This window comes from Halichoeres trimaculatus, unplaced genomic scaffold (assembly GCF_033239565.1).
Source record: "Halichoeres trimaculatus isolate MK-OKI-2021-1 unplaced genomic scaffold, fHalTri1.1 fHalTri1_scaffold_19, whole genome shotgun sequence".
NCBI classification, from domain to species: Eukaryota; Metazoa; Chordata; class Actinopteri; order Labriformes; family Labridae; genus Halichoeres; species Halichoeres trimaculatus.
In genome coordinates, this window is record NW_027437197.1 from 14,651,006 (window position 1) to 14,667,946 (window position 16,941).

The window sequence follows — 16,941 nt, forward strand, 5'->3', positions numbered from 1 at the left end:
TATGGTACATGTGTGTTGTTTACCCACATTTGGAGCAAGCTTTTCAGACTATGTGCAAAGCTGTTTTTGCTCAATCTGGGTCTTATGTGTCACAAAATTATTTTTATAGAAGATGATTTTAGTTCTCAATGAGGGAGTGTTGTGCTTTTTTAGACTTTATTCTGTCCCTCTGTTGCCCTCGTGGTATCTTCAAATGATTAACAGCTAAACACAATCCCTGTTTTTCTCTGTTAAAAAACTGTTTTTTCAGTCTCTGCCTGAAAGTTGCTGTCTCTTTAAGGCTCCCCGCTCCACTAACCCTCTTCTCTCTCATTGGCCCAGCCCTCTGGAAGCCTGTAAGGAGGCGGGGATATAGGCAAACCTCAGTGTTTGAGGCTATGAACAAGTTAGGGCATCCTAATGTGATGATGTAATCAATTCAGCAAAGTTCGTGAAGATCTCGTGAAGATCTTGTGCTATATTTGGAGATAAATTAATTAATTCAGGTAAGAAATGGTTTTAATGGAGGTGTAAATTGTGATAAAAGGTGTCTGAATTTACAGGATGTTTCAGTTTTGTATCATTCAGATTGAATATTCAGATCGTTTGTTCCCTCTCTTAGGGCGTTCAGATTTTGGTTCTGATTGCTGTGCATTTGTTTGTTTTATAATAGAATCTAAATCTCTTTTTATCACTGTATTCACAGATGAACCAAGGCTAAGTAAATAAAAGAAATACATTTTACTTTGCTTTTATCTCATGTAAAGTAAACTTCACTTTCTTTTTCTCTATAACCCAAACACACACACGCACTCTCTCTATCTCTCACCCACCCACCCACACACACACACACACACACACACACACACACACACACACACACACACACACACACACACACACACACACACACACACACACACACTCATACACTTTCACTCTGCTGTAAGTTGGTGACATGAGTCCTTGGAAAGTGCAGTATTCAATTTGTAACTATTATGGAGACAAGGACATCGTCCTTTATGTGAGCAGCCACAGAGAGAAAATGGAAGCAGTCTCTATAGCAACCGCCAGAAGAGCACCCAACAAATCAACAAACAATGCGGTAGACAAGACTTTTCCATGAGTGCCTTTTAATGCAGAGCCTTGAATCATACAAAGTTGTCCTCTTAAGTTTTCTCAGACCTGTCTTGGAGTGTCTGTGGGTGTCTAAGTCCCGAGTGTTTGGTTAAAAACCTTGTGTGTTTTTTTCACACTAGTGTTTCAAGGCTGACGTGTCTGAATGTGCCAAAGTGCCGTCTTCTCAGGTCACGGCAACCTCAAACTTTCATTTGTGAGATCAGCCTTCAGGGAATGCTTACTCCTGCAAAGACTCATAACAAAACAATTCTTACTTATTTGAGTTGTTTTATATATTTACCCCAAAAACGACATGACTGAAAGTTGCTTGATTACACAAAGTAACTTTTTCCTGAAGCATTTTCCTTGATTCGATGTAAAGAAGGGGAGAGGTAAAAGCTCATCTTTTGAAATGTGAACTCTCAAACCATCACCACACGCTGAGAACCTAAAGCTTGCTTTCAACAGTCCTCTATCTCTCCCTCTTATAATGCTCTGCTTTCACTTTCCCATGCCCCTTGTCCGAGTAAACAGCGCCTCTGCTTCTGACCTTGGTCTAAATTTCAGCACTAGACACAAAGCTGCAGCGTGGCTGATGCCGTCTGACTCAGACTGTCTGGGTGTCACAGCGATTAGTTTGAGAACTGCAGATCAGAGATGGACCAGGGAATAACAGCATGCCGTGTGAGCACGAATGCTCATTGTTTGTTCTTTTATGTGCAAACTTGTGAACTCTCCCCAAGACGCTGTGATATCTCAGAGAGGTTTTGTTGCTAAAAGAAGCGAGTTGTTGCATTGTGTGTCTGTTGTAAAAAGACACTGTGCTGTGTTTTGTGCTCACATCCTTTAAGCTATGCCATAGTTCTGCTGAAGGCCTCTTCATGCTGAGCAATTTTAAACTGGGCCTGAGACCAGCAGGCATGAGGCCAGAGAAGAAGTCTGCTCTGAATCTCTGAGAATTAGAAATAAACTGGACAGTTATGCTAATGTCATGACTGTGAATACTACTCTACCTTTCTTCTATCTGGTCTTTTAACTCTTCAGCTTGTGAAAGTTCAACTGCAGGCAAGTGTTTCCTCCATATCATGTGAGAGAGCAGGTTGATGCTAATGGAAATTGAAGATTTCAAACTCAGGGTACCTTCACTGTGAAGCTTCAGCAAGAATTCAGAATGTGATAATCGACATTTTCTACTTTCTTGGACATCGAACTCTCTAAATATTGCAGACGGCGATGGAGTGTTGAGAATCAGAGTCAAAGAGGTCTGCAGGTGTTGGGATAGAGAGGGTAAACAACTCCACTGTGTCTGCTGCATGGAAAACCTCCTGAGATGTTTCTCCAGATCGCTATTTCAGTGTTTTTCACTTAAGATGCGTAGAGAAAGTTCTTTTGCTGCACTGTCTACAGTTAGCATGCAAAGCGCTCTGTTACTGTGGTGTATAAAATTAATGAATCTCAGACATCAAACACTCTGAAACACATTTATTCCCAGACTGGATGTTCTTCATGGCTCCTTTTTATTACATTTAAATACTCTTGATGTCATGTGCATGATTTATAAACATTTCTGGGGAGAGATGGTGGAGTGAAGAGCCACTCAAGTACATCTTGTTCAAATTGGATAAATAAACATAGAGCGACAGAGCGCTGGAGCTGTCTTTTCAACTCTGTGCTTTTGCAACAAGACATAATGTAATCTCTCCTTGAGACGGAAGGATTTTTATAACCTGCGCTGGCTGGGCCTTGAGCAGAAGAAGAGACAGGCTGGTTGAAGGCTGTTTATCCCGCGGTGTCCTTGATATAAACATGTGAAAAATCTCTTCTGTTTTTCTCTCTCAGCCAAATCAATACAAAGACATTCGGCCTCTGAGCGGTGCTCCAGCACTCCTGCAAAAGTTTTTCATCCTGCCTCCATTCAGAGCTATGTCCTTGGATGCAACAGAGCAGGGGACACAGGTCCTGCTTACTGCTATTTCATGAACATCGCCATACACTCAATGTCATCTTTGCTTCAGAGAAAACAACCTTTTACCAAGACCCCGACGTGAGGCGGATTTAGTGAGTCATAGCCCGCTGTATGGTGAATCCAAAGCATAGATTCTACAAAGGCAGTGTACATAAACACCGTACATCTAACTGTGATCTATTAACCCCCTCCTCTATCACTCAGAGGATCTATGCTATATTTGAGAGACAGCTGTCAACGTTACTTACCATCCCCTGGAAGCCACACCTATAAACATGCCCTGTTGAAATCATCAATATATACCTGACGTCATCTCCACAGCTGGTTTCATACAGTCATGAGAAACATCAACCATTATTAGACCTCAGCTTAGTTGAAGCCTTGCAAATTTCCCTGTGGACAGAGAAGCTGACCAATACTTTTTTTTAATGTTTAGCACTGTACATGGTTTTTCATGGTGGTTAAAAAAATCTGCTTTGTTTTCCTTAAGAACTATGATATTGTCAGAAAACTTACTTTTTCCGAGTATTCTGTCTTTTTTCCCCAGAATTCTGACTTATTTATCGATATTCTTACTGTTGTTTTTTTGTTTTGTTTTATGAATTTTTAACTTTTTTTACCCCAGAATTCTGACATAATTATTAGAATTCTGATATGTTAGCTGTATACCTGTTTTTAATCTTATAGTTTTGACTCTAAAATCAGAATTTAATTCAAAAGAATGTTGAAAAAAAGTCACTTTCTACTGGCTCAATTTCTCGATTATTTTTCTATCACTGGCTCTTTTTCTGTTCCAAAAGTTTCATGAGCTAATACTTATCTGTCAAATAGAGAATGTATGAAAAGCTTCTCTTAAAATCTCCACATGGCACCTGTTCTTATTGATAGTTCAGCAGAATTTCTTAAGGCTTCATACAGGTTGCAGACAAACTGTCAATGTGTGCTTTTTGTACAGCATGGCTGGAATTTTGTTCTGTAGCAGGCACGGCAAAGAAATAGGTCAAAAAAGAAAACCAAAGTTTATTCAGCACGTAATTGAATTTCTGAGACACATGCTGTCCAGCAGCTCAGTACAAGCTAGAAAGAAATGATCATTTTACTTTTGTTTTAACTAAATCTTCATTTCAAGAAACAAGGGAGTTGGGAGAAAGTTTCCGGGAAGTACAAAGAGAGAAAGAATAAGAGCGTGTACTGCAGATCGCTGTGAGAATAAGGGTCTAATTTTTGTATAACTCACTTTTCTGAAAGTTTTAAGGTTATACATCAAACATACTTAGACATAGGTGAGTGACGGCAGACTAGACTGATAGACATGCACATTCATATCCAAAGTTCAGTTCTTTGCTTCATAACTCTGCTGATGGGTGATGTTTTCTTGGATTGCATTTGGCTTTTTTTGTTTTTGCTTTCCACACAGAAAAATATGAAAAGCATCCTGAAACTAAAATCTTGACAGCCACTGTATCTTTATTTTTGTGCAGAGTCTGTTCAACAATTTGGAGTCTTGTGTAGGGGAGACTGGGTATGGTTGTAACACTTTTTCCTTCAGCACCTCTGGCTCACTGAATTTTTGAGTCAGTGTTCTCAAACTTTTTTAGTTACCCACATTTGCTTACCACAAATGACACCAATCAAAACCTTAGCAAGAATCTCAAAGCCCTCACGAGGTGATGTTGGAGGTGATGCTGGAAATTGCTTAAGTGTCTGTCACTGATATACGGAGAATAGTCCAGGTATCTAGGACAACACCATCTAGCAAATTTGACAAAGGCTTTAAAATGTATGTGTTTTTATTTGTTTGGAGCTTTGCAAGTAATATGCTAAGACTAGCTAGCCTGCGCTAGAAGACTGACTTTTGTGTTTAAAGTTGAGAGCTTCAGGTCAATCATACTTTCAAGTAAATTTAATCACGTGTATATACCTCTCACTTCATATGTTTGTACTTTTATAAAAGCCTGAGGTAAAAACAGGGCTACAAGAGCTCTCCCTGAGAGACCACTGATACATTACTTTTGCAAGATATCTGCTAGCGGGTAGCATACATTGATAAAACTTTGTTTTTCCAGGAAAATAGAAACTTTTGTCAATGAACATGCAAACAAGTGTAATACTCTTGCATAAGAGAGTCATCTTTAATCCATTCAACATGTTATATAGCTCTTAATCTGCCAAATCGCCATTGAGCACTTGGCGCTGGCTTAATGCTAACGTACATTGGAAATTGCATTGTTACGCTAGTGGTGGACATACATCAATAAAACTTTTTCCAGCAGAATATCAACTTTCATCAGTGGTTTGGAGATGGCTGAAAGAGTTGTCAAACCATCTTGAAAAGGGAACCTATGTACGATCACATGTGATCAGGCCACAATTAAAACCATGAACATAACTATTAACATTAACCTAACAGCAACCACAATAATACTCTGTTTTGGAAGATTTAACCACAAACATTCAATATTATCATTCGATAGCATGGTGCTCTACGGTAACCAGAAGTTTACACGGTGTTGGACTTTTAACTGGATATACATCATGCTTGCTTGTGCACAGGGCACATTGAAATAGAAAAATCCAGAACAATGTCTCTGTCTCTGTCACTGACCATAACTCACTTTCTGTTTGACTCAAATATGTATTGTATCTGACCCAGAGGGCCCTGACCTGGGAATTTGCTGTAACTTCTTTACAAAACCAGTGCAGGCCCCTCTGCTCGTCACTAAGCCATTTTGCCGGTTTGAGGCCTACTTAACCTTCAATCACAGCCTCGAACAGTTTCTCATTTTTGGCTTCATCTTTCCTGGTTAAACTCTCTGTTGTAATCACTCTGATTTCCCAGAACCCCCTCTCCTCCTTCTATCCCTCTTCTCTCTCCTGCTCAAGTAGCAGCCAACCCTAACCTGTGATCCCTCTTAGGAGCAATTAAGATAAACCTCCACTTCATCAGCTTTATCCCAGCCTGTCTTTCCCAGTCTCTCATTCACTGACCTCCACTCCTCCTCTTCTCCTCCTCCCCCTCCACTCCCCCCATCCTCCTTCAGTGACAGAAGCAAGGAGAGCATTGAGTCATGACATCATAATTCACCAGCTCCTGTTTTCACGGTTAAATCAATATCAGTGTGTCCGAGTCAAGGTTGCAGGCCGGCCTTCACAGCTCAGCTCTTCCTGCTCCTTTCTCATAGAAAATCATATAAATTGTCCCTAAAATAATTAAGCCTTCAGATCCGTCGCTGGCCTGTATTTTTTACCCGCTCCTGTCTGATGAACAGCTCTGCCAGGGAGTCAAGGTAACGGGAGAAACAAACTGATTTCTCGTCTGTTTTTGGCTCTCTTTTACTTTTTCCTGTCTCTTGCATACAGTTCCTTTAATAAGCCAGGCATTTGTAATTTTCCTTATAATCCTCATGTTTGGAGTGTGGTTTGCCTGCAGGCTGGAAAGAGTTTATATCCTGATTAGCCTTTTAAAAGAGATGATGATCACCTGTCTGCTGTCGAAAAAACACTAGATTGTGTGTGTGTGTGTGTGTGTGTGTGTGTGTGTGTGTGTGTGTGTGTGTGTGTGTGTGTGTGTGTGTGTGTTGAATATATCAAAGCTCTTTGAGGTGTGTGTGTGTGTGTGTGTGTGTGTGTGTGTGTGTGTGTGTGTGCGTGTGTTCAGAGAGGGAGAGAGATGAAGTAGAGGAGGAGGTGGGGAAAGAGGAGGTGCTTGAACCTGGGGAGGCGGAATAAGCAGAAAGTCTGGACGAGCTTTCAAAGCGTGAGGACAGACAGGAGCTGATATAAATGTGCTGCCCTTCACTCGGGGCTATCAGGGGCTAAAGAAAACAGCGCTTCCTCTGCTGCTGACCTCCGCAGCTTCAAAGAGACAGCAGTGCGCGCAGGGCTCCGGCTCATGTAGACGCGGCACGCGGCCATGGCCACGCTGGAGGGCTGCCGCTGCCGAGGCGCGAGCGGCAAGAACAACAACAGTATCCTCTACAGCATTCTCAAAAGTGACAACCTTGCCAACGCAGAGGAACAACAGCAACAACCCCAACAGCAACAAGAGCAACTACAGAAAATGTTCCACAAGACCTCCTCCTCCTCCACCGCGTCCGTCAACACCGCCCCAGTCTCCCTACATGAGCTCCGGCAGCAGGCTTGCTCATGCGGCTCCACACGGCGCCGGGGCGTCCTCCGCTCCCCGCAGGTGACCTGCAAAGCCGCCTCGGCTGTTCTGGTGAAGACGCTGCGGTTCGTGAAGAACGTCCCCTGTTTCCGCGAGCTACCGGAGGACGACCAGCTGATGTTGATACGCAGCGGTTGGGCTCCCCTGCTCGTGCTGGGACTAGCGCAAGACCGCGTGGACTTTGAGACAACGGAGACAGTGGAGCCCAGTATGCTGCAGCGCATCCTCACGGGCTTGCCGGACAGGCAGAGCGAGGTGCCAGCAGCCGGGCAGAACAGGGGGGCAGCTGGGGTCTCTGTGGTGGATATCGAGGCTATCAAAGCGTTTCTGAAGAAGTGCTGGAGTGTGGATGTCAGTACGAAGGAGTATGCGTACCTGAAGGGGGCTGTGCTTTTTAACCCAGGTATGTAGATTGGTTTATACCTGTGCATCAAAGTTCAACTACACAGGTGGCATGAACCTGAATGACTCTCAGACCGTCTCTCGGGCTGGATGAAGGAAACAAATTGTCTTTTATTTGTGTGATTGACACTCAAATTATTCAGATTTAATATTAATCGAGACTTTTTTAGTTTGATGATCTTTGTTTTTTAGCATTGGTGGGGTTTTTTTTTGTGTGTGGATAACAGACACATTAAGCGAAGAAAAATCAGACTTTGAATTTAAGGATTTATATACATTTTATCCCCTAAAGGTAATCACAACTTACTTTTCCACACATAATTATCATTATTGTTTTTATTTTTGTCTGTTTTCCTCCTCTAGACATTGAGGGCTTGCGCTGCCTCCACTACATCCAATCCCTGCGTCGCGAGGCGCACCAGGCTTTGAACGAGCACGTGAGGCTGACCCACCGCGAGGACACAACGCGCTTCGCCAAGCTGCTCATAGCCCTGTCCATGCTGAGGGCCATCAGCCCGCTGGTGGTTGCTCAGCTCTTCTTCAGACCCGTTATAGGGACCGTGAACATCGAAGAGGTGCTCATGGAGATGTTCTACGGGAAGTAGGTCACTGCCATGCGCCGGGATGGAGGTGAATTCAGCTGCAGGAGGATTGCACTGAAATGCTCCAAAGTGTCTTTTGGGTAGGATTTGGAGGCAGATGAGGATAACAAGGACCGAAGTTACTACTGTTGAAGTGGGAGATGCTCAAGGACTGTAAATTGACCAGCACAGGCAGAAGTGTGTGTGGGAGAGAGAAAGAGTGTGTGCTGAAGTCAGAAGAAGTTTTATTAAGGAAAAATACAAAGCAGCTGATGGAATTCATAACTTATTGTTTTTCTATAAAATATTTTTCTATAATAAAAAGGATTCTCTCCAAACCCTGCCTTAATACTGTCCTTGTGTTTGTATGCTTGTGTGTGACATCATCTCTGTCAGATCTGACACACTTCCCTGAAATCTGCAGCAGATTACATTTAGTGATACACAAGCAGAGATAACGTAAATGTACTTCTGAGTCTGACGCATTTGCCTTGAAAAATCTGAGTCATGCTGATTCATGTTGCTTACAGAAGTTATCCATAAAGTTTTATTATTTTGGTTTTAGATGCAGATGAGTCTCAGGAGGCTGCAGCTCTCTCAGCAGCTGTTCACTAACCTGCGCAGCTGGTAGGGAGGAAAGTTTACATCAAAGAACAGGCGCAGTTCCATGATCGGCCACTAGAGCGCAACAGAGTACCACTTAGAAAAGTTCTATGCCTCTCTCTCTCTCTCTCTCAGAAACACACACACACACACACACACACACACACACACACACACACACACACACACACACACACACACACACACACACAGCTGCAGAAATAGTGGAGGAGAAGTGCCTGGGGGTAATGTTCTACCTGTCCCTCTAACTGTGGCCATTACAATGTGGAGCTTTTTGAGATGCAGACTAAAATACTCCTGGTAGAAGGTCTCTAAAGAAGAACATCCTCCTTTCTGCTGGGAATCATCACACTGTGTCAGAGAACAACATGAAGTCAAAGATTTTTCTGCTGCATTACATGCAGTGCGACTAAATGGTGTTATATAATGAGTCCCTTGACACCTGATTCCTACTCCCAGCATCCCTATTACTTAGTCACTGCTCAGAGGCCAGATGGCCTATACCTGAGCTCAGTCCCTGTGGCTTTGTTGGGCCTGCTCACTAACTAACCTGGCCATAAGGTTCTCATTTTACTGTCAGGAAGTCATCACTGTGATCATTTCAGGAAGAGATACAGATTCCCTCACAGTCTGTCAACCACTGCTTTGACCTTTTGGAATGACAAGAACAATGAATCCCTTCTTAATGATGAAATGTTACGTTATGTCATGCTAGACTATACACTCGATAAGCCAGCCTGCTTCCAATCTGGAGTAAGTACACTAAAACACGAAAACACAAGTGATTGCACATAGACAGAGATAAAAACAAAACCACAACACTGTTTCTTGTGTTATATGTGTGCTGTGCTGTGCCCGCTGATCTAAGGTGTAAGGAAAGGATGTAAAACAGTGAAGTTATAGAAGAATGATGCTTACTCCAAGTAAAATGAAAACACTTCTTCTATGGCAACTGAGGCTTAATCTCTGGTGGTTTACATTGGACGGACAGGTGATGACAGGTGAAAACGCAAAGCTTTTCAACAGATAACAGATGTCCCAATGTGGGCTGATGTCATCAGTGAAAAGGAGAAAGCTGAACAGAGGAGGTGCACACACAGCATACCTGATGCTGGTAAGTGCTAACAATGCTAACACTGCTAACAGATGGCGCCTGTTGCAGGAATGCATTACTTGTGTTTTGACAGATTTTCATATTGAAGAAATCATTCCCATAGTCAGTAAGATAAGGATTAAATAAAATGATATGCTGTCAAAACTGTGATAATAATATAGTCCAGGGCTAAAAAGTCATTACCCCTGTCACAATTTAAGATATAGAAAGTTAAAAATAAAGCTTGTTTTGCTTGTTATAACTTAAAAAACCTACCAAAATGTAAAAAAAAATGTTTTTAAATTGGAGTAATGTAGCTAGACGAGTAGAATTTTCTTATTCCATTGGCATATCTTTAATGACTCAATCTAAACAACTTAGGGCTCTTTTTTGGCTTTTAATTTTAAAATCAGCAAAAACCACTGCCTTAGTTTTGAAGCCTTCCATGACCTCAGTAATCTGGTAAATAAGATGAAAGTAGATTTGCAATTTCTGAAAAAAGAGGCATTTTACAGTTTACAAAATCAGGTAAAAAAAAAGTTTAAATCTAAAAGAAACTTGGAGTCATCGCAGAGCTGAGAGTCAAGCAGCATTTTCTCTGCAGTTTTTCTGCAATATTTACTCTGCAAACCAGAAAAATTACGTTCGCAGTAGTTCAAACAGCATGTAATGAATGTATGCTTAAATTCCTGCATCTTTTGTGATAAAACTTCAGCAATGCTTCTCAGTTTATAAAACAAAGTATCTAAAGATTGAGCGTTAAAATCTTAAGTACTCATAAAACCACACATGAAGACTTATGATTCTGATCTCATTATTTAAACCTCTGAGGGATTTGTAGTTTGTCTCTGGCTCCTGTTAACAGATTTTGGCACTGTTCAGTTTTCAAAAGTTCTCACTCATCCTTGCATTCACATCAAGTTTAAAAGATGAGTTTGATTAAGTTATTAGTTAAAAAACTGTTTTTATTCAAGGATTTTTTTTTTACTGAAGTCTGGCTGAGTAAAGCTTGTATAGTCTCCATCCTGTCATCCCCCCTCTTCTTTGGTTATTGCTTTAGTTCTCACTGCTGTGGCTGTTAGTTACTCATTGCAAATAAAAAAGATGAGGTAAAACCACATTAAGCACACTCTTAAATTCATTAAAAAAAAAAAAATGCAATCGGCATTCGGGCATCACAACATCTCAATAAAAAGATGTTTACAAGAGATGCAAAATTTTCAAGTGTGCTTGAAGACAATGGCTCAGCCTCTGCGCCATGTTTATGCCCATTCAGCCCAGAATAACCCCGAGCAGCTGAAAAGGAATGCCTCAACAATAAGCAGGGCCACAGGAAACACAGGATACTAATTGGATACTCTTATGAGACTGTCAGTGATAATGCTCATACTCCTCCCTGTGGTCTGAGGAGAAATTATAGGAAAATACAAAATGACACAGGCACCAGCTTAGATATCCAAGTGTTCTCTCTAGATGGGGCCTATTTTCTCTCCAATTTATTCCTTAATTGCTTGGGGTAATAAAGAGTCTATTAATCCTCTGTCTGCTAATAAAACTCCAGCTGTCTGGCCGGTGGCTGCCAACATGCAACAGTCACTGACTCCGTTTTAAGATGACAATGAGTGCATGTGTGTCTTTACTTGCAGATCCACAGCGGCCTTATTGATATTTTCATGCTTACATCTGTTTTCCTTCTTTCTGCAGCATGGCACTAACACTATATATTTTAATATAGAATAGTTGTCCCCTCCTCCCTTCTAGCTCCACAAAGTATCCGTGATGTCACCTGTTAAGTGTTAAATCATTTCTTTTTTTTTTATACCAGGCTGTAAACATATTACATCTTTTTTTTGTCTTTTAATGGCAAGATATAAGACATTTTTCTGAACTTGTCAGGTGAATGTGGCTTGGATAAGACAATTTTTTTCCCCCTAAAAACAAGACATAAACAGTTCTTCTTGAAGATGGCTGTACGGTGTGGACTACACTCTCTGCATCACTCTGACAGAAGCAAGTGAAAACTGGAAACCACTGCCAACTCCTGCTGCTTCCCTTCGGTGTTTACAAGTAAAAAAGCAAAGTTAGAAACACTCAACGTTTCTCAATCTGTGTTTGAAATATCATTTTAGTGCAAGTTTTTTTTTCTACAGTGATTTGTGTTTGTTGCTGCCACTGTTAACAATCTGAAAAAGCAGTTGAGGCTAGCTATAGACAATATAATACACAAAGTCTCCGTGAAGTCACGTGTCTGTTTCAGATACAGCATATTTTCTAGGGGACCTAATTTTTTTTCCAGCTTTAAGAGGTGCTGCCATCTAGTGCCACTAGAAGTGCTTTTAAAAAGAAAAAAATGTAGCCACAACCAGTAATTCAACGTCAAATCCAGTATCGTTCAACATTCAACAACACTCAGCATTTTCAGTGCTTTATGTTCACTAAGAGCTGGGTCTGAGACCCTCTGATTCATTACACCCCTCAGGACAAAGAGGAGAGGGGTCAGGTTAAGTGCCTAGTTGTTCCATCAACAGTTGAGTCTTCAGACATGAAGGTGATGATGTCTTAATGCCACCTGTGGCTCTCCTGGGATTGCTGATGAATAAGCGGATCTGCAGTGTTTTCCAGACCAAAAACTCAGCTTGCAGATACCATAAACCCCCAGGAGAGGGCACTGTTTGGCAGCGTTCAGCCGTCGTGGTGTGTTCAGGCTGCCAAGCAAAGGTCAGGCTTCAAAATGAGACTGCACAGGCTTTAAGCCAAAATGTTTCTGGTATCAGCTCTTTTCTGAAGCTTTATCTTTGGCATTTCTGCCCTTATCTGACGGCAGAGATAGACAGGAAGGGAGGGAGGGAGATAGCAGGCTCCCTAAAGTTCCAAGGCAGTTTCCAGCCAGGGAAACGGTGATTATATCCTAAGTGCTTGAGACTGAAAGGCCTTGGAAACCATAATATCTGTCATTATAAACAATAAACCTCAAGACCTCATGTACTACACGCTGTCCACTTGTAGACCTCTCTTTTTTGTGCGGTATTAGTTCTTAAAAAAGAAAGAGAGACTACTGGAATACATTAGAAGGAAATAAACGTTGCACTCCGGCTTTTAGAACCGAGGAGCTTTTTTTTTTCTCATTATTTGAAGACATTTTGGTCATAGTGACCTCTTTGGATTAGATGGTGTAGTACATGGATGTAGTCTCTTTTCAATGATAAAATTCACCAGCAGACACTTTAGAATGAGACCTAATCATTGGCTCTGTCAGATATTAATGACAGATGTGACTTTATTTCAGAATCAGGGATGCCTTTAAAGGACAGTGTTTCTTTTTCTCACGTCTTTAAATAATACATGGTGGCACATGTGAAACCCAGTTTGCTTGCTGTAATCATTCCTCTTGATCATCCTTGTTTTCAAAATATCCTTCACAAATCCTATCCTAACACAAGCCATATGGGGTAAAATCCTCAGTCCAATATTTTACCACCAATCATCAGCTGTATGTATTAGCAGTCTGACTCCATTAGATCCAGTGAGAATCAACACAAACTGCCTTTTTCCAGCAACTCGGCATCTCACAAGGGAAACATATAAAGAGAATTTGGTACTTAGATAACTTAGAGCTCTGGAAGTTATCCATTTGATCAGAGTGCCAAGGCATCAGACTGGCCTTAGATAAACTTTAGGGAAATGAACTAACTTGACATGCTTTGAGTTTTATTCGTAGCGTGAGCGATGTTGAGTTTGTTTTCATCTTTGTGAGTGGAAATTGTCAGGAAAGGATCAGTTAACAGCCTGTGCGGAGTGAGTGAGCAGAGACAGTTTCAGTGTCTGTTAAAAAAAGAGCAGCTTATGTTTTTGTAATCTGTAGAGCAGCCTGGCAAACTGTTTGGCATTTGTGAATTATTCTGGAATGAGTGTGTTTGTTTTCATCTTGCCACTGGTGCAGAGTAGGATGCCTCTAGAGGCTGTGGAGGAACCATATTTCTAATAAGGCATTACCTGCTAGTCAAAGCAGAATCAGCTTACAACCTTTTCCATTGAAGCGAACAACAGAAGTTCAGCCAAAAAAAAAAAAAAAACTAAACAAAAACACAAAAACAAAAGAGTAAGCCTCAAAATCTTTGGAAGTTTGAAAAACGCCAAAGTTTGTACACTGAGGGTTAACTGACCCCCTAGTGTGTCTTTATAGGAGCCCTCAGAGTGTCCCTGGTGTGTTTTTTCAGCATGTAATTTTTGTCAAACTTGGCAAAAAAATGTAAGGGGATAGCCCATGTTTTTTTTGTTTTCCCCCAAATTTTGAGCAAAATGAACATATTTCAGTGATACTTTGTAGTGTGTGATCTTTTCACACTATTCATCTGTACTGATCCAGCTGCTGATGAATAAAAACACGATGGACACAAAAAGAAAACCATCAAAAGGAAATCAATGTTTTTAATGTGCAGTGAGAAAGTAAGGGCAACTGATCATGATTGTGTTTCTATAAAGATAGACATTTCTTTCCAAGTGAAAATTGTGTTTATATATTTATATAAATATCTATATTATATATAGAATACATATCTATTTGCTATGCATACTCAAAAATCACACCTTCAAATATATTTAAAAAGTCTGTCAAAACACAAATGTTTTCTTTTCTTTCCTTAAACATGAACTATCCATATGAACCAAAGGGTGGGAAGAATATAATGTTTGAAAAACCAAAACAATGAAAATGCTTTACTCTGAATCTCAACCAGAGGACATATTTTTTCATGAGGGATTCAAAAGTCGCCTTAATCTCTTAACAAACCAGGAACCACGTTGCAAGTGTACAAAACCAGCATTACACTTATACACAAATCCCCGTCCGTTGGTAGATGAAATGCAAATAAGTATGACTTCTCAAGCAAACTCTTTTCTGTTATAAAAATAGAATTCTTTTTAAAATAATCTACAGATTTCTTTTTAAGGTGAGGCATTTCACTATCACTCTAAAACAGCAAGGCTGTTTGTTTCAATAGAAAATATGAAGCTTTAGAGAAAGATCTGCCAGTCTGTCGGTCTGATTGGAGAGGACAAGCGAGGCCCCCCCACCCTCTCCTCCTTCTGTGTCCCACAAGACGGTGTGTTTCTGCCAGCTCCTCCTTCTTTTTGCATATTCTATGATTTTTTAAAAGAGAGTTTCCTTTTAAACTAGATACACCTTTTACAGGTAAACAAAAAGAAGTTTCAGCTCCTCGAAGCTCCTGAAATGTCCAGGCAATTTCAGATAAGTGTTAAAAAATGTTCTCTTAAACTACACAAAGATTAAAACAAACAGAGGAACACAGCGCAGGTTGGTGACATACTGGCTCTCAAAACAAGTGCATCGAAATAAGAATAAAAAACAAACTAAAACGAGGAAAGAATAAAAAATATACAACTCTTTATAACAAGTTAAAGCAAATCCTACAGAAGAGAAGGCAACAGACATGACTGAATCAAACAAACAAAACAACAAAACAGGAAAACACTGATGCTACAAAGAAATTGAAATATATGTACAAGACCCTGTTTTCCTTTTGTTAGTATGTATGCACATATGTGTGTGTTTGCGTATGCAGGTGTGTGCACATTGCCATAGTGAGTGGAAGGAGTTCTTGCGAGTCCATCTCTCGCTTGTTGATGAAACAGTGTTTACATTTTAACTCCTGTTGTTCCGTGTAGAAAGCATCCCCTGTAACGGATTGTGGCCGCTTGAAAATAACAAGAGACATTTTGTCCGAACGCTGAATCTCTGTCAATCGCTGCCGCTTGATGACAGTTGGAACCAAACTGATTTTTCCACCATAAACTGGGTTCCTACTAGCTACCAGACAGAGCCTTGCTGTGTCTGCGCCTGGCTAATCTTCCTGCTCTGGTGCTGAGCTGACCGTCACTACCAGATGACACTGGAGATGCTGGTTTCTCGGGGCAGCAGAGGGAGCATGGCGTTGTTAGCGTGCGCCTCCTCCAGACTGTGCTCTCGGCTCTTCCCGGGCGGCCTCTGTCCATTCAGCAGTGTGAGCGGGATGTTGCAGTAGGTGTGCTGGTTCCCCAGTGAGGACAGAGGTGGCAGGGTCCCTCCTGGGGGTAAGTCATACTCGTAGCTGCGGTAGTAGTGTTTCTGCCTCATGGTGGTGTGGTAGGTGTTGTGGAAGGTGGAGCGCAGCTCTGGGTGGGCGGTGGCCATGGCTGTGGAAGTGGCTGCTGCCATGGAGATGGCGGAGACGGTCTGCAGCTCCCCAAAGGGCCCCTGCTCGCTGACGTCCAGGGCCGGCTCGTGGGTAAGCATAGGCTCTGTGCGCCGGAACGGCATCTCGTACTGCAGCTGCTTCCAGAACTTGGAGCTGAGCTTGTTGCTCTTGGGGCCGCGCCACTTGATGACCGTGAGGGTTTTAATGGTATGCTTGAGAGCCTCCACTTCCTGGTAGTTCATGATGCCACGCAACTCGGCACACTCGATCAGGATGACTTTGATCTCACCAGTCACCAGCATGTTGCGTAGCCGCGTCTCCAGCTCAAAGATGCTCCAGCCTCGCCGCACCACGTAGTTAGGTGTCATGACTATAATGAGGCGTTTGCTCTGGTCCACACAGCGAGCTACATCCTCGATGTAGGCTGCAGGGAGGAAGAGGGACAGAAAGTCAGGGTAAGTAACTGGTGTGGCTGATTGAACAAGCAGTCAGTGTGTGTTAAAAACTACAGGTGACATGACATAATGATGGATAAACAGACAACAGACACAAAACACGAGACAATGACAAGACGCTTTTACAACCTCCAGTTTCTGACCTGATCCATCCATCCATTTCAGTCTGCATTTTGAATTTTCTGTAGTTAAAATACAACACTAGAATGCGTGTGTGTTTGTGTCTGTGTATGTGTGAAACAGTATAAAATATGCCAAACTTTGAACACTGAGTTGGTTTTTAACTTTTTTTTTTGGGTGAGTTTCTGGAGGTTTGAAAAACACCCAAATTTGTACAATTTAGGCTAATTACCCTCAGAG

The 16,941-nt window shown here is 41.6% G+C and overlaps 2 protein-coding genes across 7 annotated transcripts in view; one reads left to right on the plus strand and one right to left on the minus strand.

Annotated features, from left to right (window-relative positions):
• Positions 1-6,759: 6,759 nt before the first annotated feature.
• Positions 6,760-8,554, plus strand: nr0b1 (nuclear receptor subfamily 0, group B, member 1). The gene is made up of 2 exons (XM_074694863.1): positions 6,760-7,635; positions 7,998-8,554. Exons 1-2 carry the CDS (start codon positions 6,978-6,980, stop codon positions 8,237-8,239), a joined length of 900 nt encoding a protein of 299 aa, XP_074550964.1. The 5' UTR covers positions 6,760-6,977; the 3' UTR covers positions 8,240-8,554.
• Positions 8,555-14,422: 5,868 nt separating this feature from the next.
• il1rapl1a (interleukin 1 receptor accessory protein-like 1a) overlaps positions 14,423-16,941 on the minus strand; it is a 185,570-nt gene continuing 183,051 nt past the window's right edge. For 4 of the 6 annotated variants that reach the window (XM_074694841.1, XM_074694837.1, XM_074694839.1 and 1 more), the window contains exon 12: positions 14,423-16,550. In XM_074694841.1, the coding sequence (XP_074550942.1) occupies positions 15,829-16,550 (722 nt within the window). In that variant the 3' untranslated portion in view covers positions 14,423-15,828. The remainder of the gene's footprint in view (positions 16,551-16,941) is intronic. The other 2 variants (XM_074694843.1, XM_074694842.1) reach the window with 1 other exon arrangement.